General features: G+C 53.8%; 1 protein-coding gene across 1 annotated transcript in view; it reads right to left on the bottom strand.

Annotated features, from left to right (window-relative positions):
- LAD1 (ladinin 1) overlaps window positions 1-3,004 on the bottom strand; it is a gene marked incomplete at its 5' end in the record, with an annotated part of 9,045 nt that overhangs the window by 4,523 nt on the left and 1,518 nt on the right. The window contains 4 exons of the mRNA XM_010146030.1: window positions 306-378; window positions 1,229-1,278; window positions 1,998-2,132; window positions 2,554-3,004. The exon at window positions 2,554-3,004 is cut by the window's right edge and continues 20 nt beyond it. Coding sequence (XP_010144332.1) covers window positions 306-378; window positions 1,229-1,278; window positions 1,998-2,132; window positions 2,554-3,004 — 709 coding nt within the window. The remainder of the gene's footprint in view (window positions 1-305; window positions 379-1,228; window positions 1,279-1,997; window positions 2,133-2,553) is intronic.

Consider the following 3,004-nt stretch of genomic DNA (forward strand, 5'->3'; position numbering starts at 1 on the left):
CTTCTGGCTTACGTCCCGAGCCTGTTGGAGTCTGCTCCCTCCCTGCCCATCACCAGCTCGTGGGATTTCCCCGTTTCTTCCCCCAGCAGGACCATGCAGCATCCCCAAGACCCACACCAAGGGATATCCCCCGCCTTGCTCCTAACGCCCTGAGGCCGATCCCTTTTTCTGCTGGGACCATCTTCTTCAAACCCCCATTAGCACTGGTGGCTCAGTGTACCTCAGCGCCTCTCTCTTCCCCACTCAGTTGCAGGCCACCTCTCTCCCCCTCCTCACACGTCCCTCCCACGCCAGCCCGGCCGTACCTGCACGGCTGAGTTGTACTTCTCCAGCTTCTCCCCAATGGTGGTGCTGCTGCCTGGGATCCTCAGACTCGCGCTGGTGAAGAAGAGGGGGAGTGTTGAACACAATCTCCACAGGATCTCCTGGGACTCAACCCATGGTCCTGGGGGACTCCACTGGGCAGGAGAAGACCCTGTCCAACCAGACACTCCTCCTGCATCCATCTGCCAAGTGAACCAAGGCAGCTCATTTCCTACTGCTGATGGAGATCTCCAGGTCTCACCGTCTTACTAGGGCCACACCATACACTGAGAAGAGCTCTGAGCCTGAGCTTTCCCTGCCTTCACCACTGCCAGGCCTGAACTGCATCTTCACCCCCATCAGCATGAGTTTGCCTATGGGGGCAAGCCCAGGTGTCTGTAAAGCCCCGCTGTATTCAGAAGTGAGATGGGGCAGCCTATCGACTCCCTTCCTGAGCTCTTTGTTCCTCCAGACGTTTTAAGCCTCCTGTCTTAACCTTGCCATGGAGAAGTGGAGGATCACTTACTTGATCTGGCCACCAAAGACAGATCAGGTTGCTTATGGAGCTTTGTAGTGGATTTTGATATCTCCAGGGATGGGTCCCTGTTGTGGTCCTGCACCACCAACACTTCACCACTCCTGTGCAGACCCCAGCTCTGACGAGAAACTACATCAACCAAGAGACAGCAAGGGCTAGCTGGTGGGATCTGGTACCAATGCAAGCTGTAGGCTGGACATTGTCCTGTCCTCTGCTAAGCATCGCTGCATGGTCAGCCAGGCACCGCAGAGATCAATGTTCAGCAGAACTGTGCCAGGGCACTCACTAGCTGGTACCAGTTTCATCACCTCCTCCTCCTCCCTTGGAAAAAAAAGGGTGACGATTCCTGCCCAGTAAGACCAAAGTAACAAGAAGAGAGATGCTGACCTCCTTGTGAGAGGGCTTTGGCTTTCTTCTTTCTCTTTTCTTGAGATCATCTGAAAGACACAAGGAGAGGAAATACTGGAGCCATCTTTGGTTATCAAAGACAAGCATGGGAGAAACTGTCTCAGACCCGTCTCCCTCGTTTTCAAGCAAGATCCATTTTCATCCACACTAGAGCTTATCTCAGAGCTCAAAGCTCTCCAGACTAAAGACCCTTTGTAGTGCTAACAGTTTTATTCCTAATAAAGCACCACGAAAGACAATAAAGATGAGTCTGTCAGCCCTGATTCACAGCATGGAGGATCTCAAGATTTCTTGGTTTCCCCAGCCTATGAGAGCACTTTTTACTGGATATCTTTCTGAGGGGGGAGAATTGAAGATATTCTTAGAGCTCTAACAAGGGACGAGCAGGAGAATGGTATTTTTTTTAACCTGTGCCTTCAGAGAAGACTCGAAATGCCAGAGGGTGGATGGTCATTCCTGTGACTCCAGAAAATCTGAGATGAGCTCCTCGTTCTCATCACTTCCCACAAGTTTCCATACCAACACAAAGTGTATGAACATGGGCATGTTCGTCACCACAGTCAAGCATGGAGAAGGAAAATGGAGACAAGACTGAAGGGGAACGGCAATGCCCAGATGAAGGGTGGATTCTGAACCCACTTTTGGGAACAGGCTCTGGCAACATAACCTGGAGACCAAAGTGAACCTTTCTTTCCCCCATCCTCCACTGCCTAAATGGGGACTTTCTCCCACGTGCTTTAGCTCTTACCCGGAAGGAGACAGTTCGTGGGCTGGTTCGCCTGATGGAGGTGACATGAGTTGGAGAGGTAACTGGCTTTTCTGCAGGTTCTTCTTGGGTGGGAGACAGCTGTATTACCACCTTCGAGGGATTCCTGGATGGTTGCTGAGGAAAAAGCAGACATCTGACGCATCCCTGCAGAGTCTGCACAGAAAGTTGAGGTGCAGGAAGCAGAGCAGCCAGGGTGGGAGCCCATTTGGAGGCAGGAGTTTGAGATCAACATCCTCCAAAGCTTGGCTGTCTCACTTGGATACGCAAAGTCCCGACTACCCCTTCAGCAAAACCACGACAGCAATCAGCAGGGGCTGCCAGAGAAGGTGATCAGAAGAGGACATGAGAGTGAGAGAAAGGAGGGGGTGGGACCCTGTTCACCACCTCGTGATTTGCAGCTCTCAGAAAAAACTTGCACAAAAGGCCACAGGTCCTGTTTCCCTCCTGGTACTTTTGGGCTTTCTCTCTCTCTTTGTCCTCCCCACACCCAAGACCTTGCACCCTGGGGGCTGATGCCTTGTCCATTCCCGCTCACCTGCTTGTCCAGAGATGAGGTCACCACCAAGGCTGTCTTCTCCTCTGTGCTGCGGCTTCCCTGTTTGGTCAGGATCTTCACTTCACGGAGCCGGCAGCCCCCCACCTCTGGGGACGCCCGCTGCTGGGTCTCCTCCACCTCCTTCCTCTGCTCCCCCTGTGGTGTCCCCATGCCCTGTCCTTCTTTGTCCTGGAGCTGTCTCCTCACCACCACCTTCCTCCCCAAGGCCGGCTCTGGGTGCTGGTCTCCTGCTGGGTGCCCGCTGCCTTTGGCTGCATCCTGATCTCGCTTCGCAGCCTGGGTGTTCTCCTGCCCCACACGTGGCTCCGTCACTGCCTCTACATGGCTCGCTCCCACCCCTGGCTCCTGCTGCTCCTTTTCCTGCCTCAGCTTTCCAGTGACAGCCATCGGGGACCTTGTCCGTCTCCCTTCTTGCATCTTCAGACCCTCT

Source organism: Buceros rhinoceros, unplaced genomic scaffold (assembly GCF_000710305.1).
Source record: "Buceros rhinoceros silvestris isolate BGI_N320 unplaced genomic scaffold, ASM71030v1 scaffold382, whole genome shotgun sequence".
Lineage (NCBI taxonomy): Eukaryota > Metazoa > Chordata > Aves > Bucerotiformes > Bucerotidae > Buceros > Buceros rhinoceros.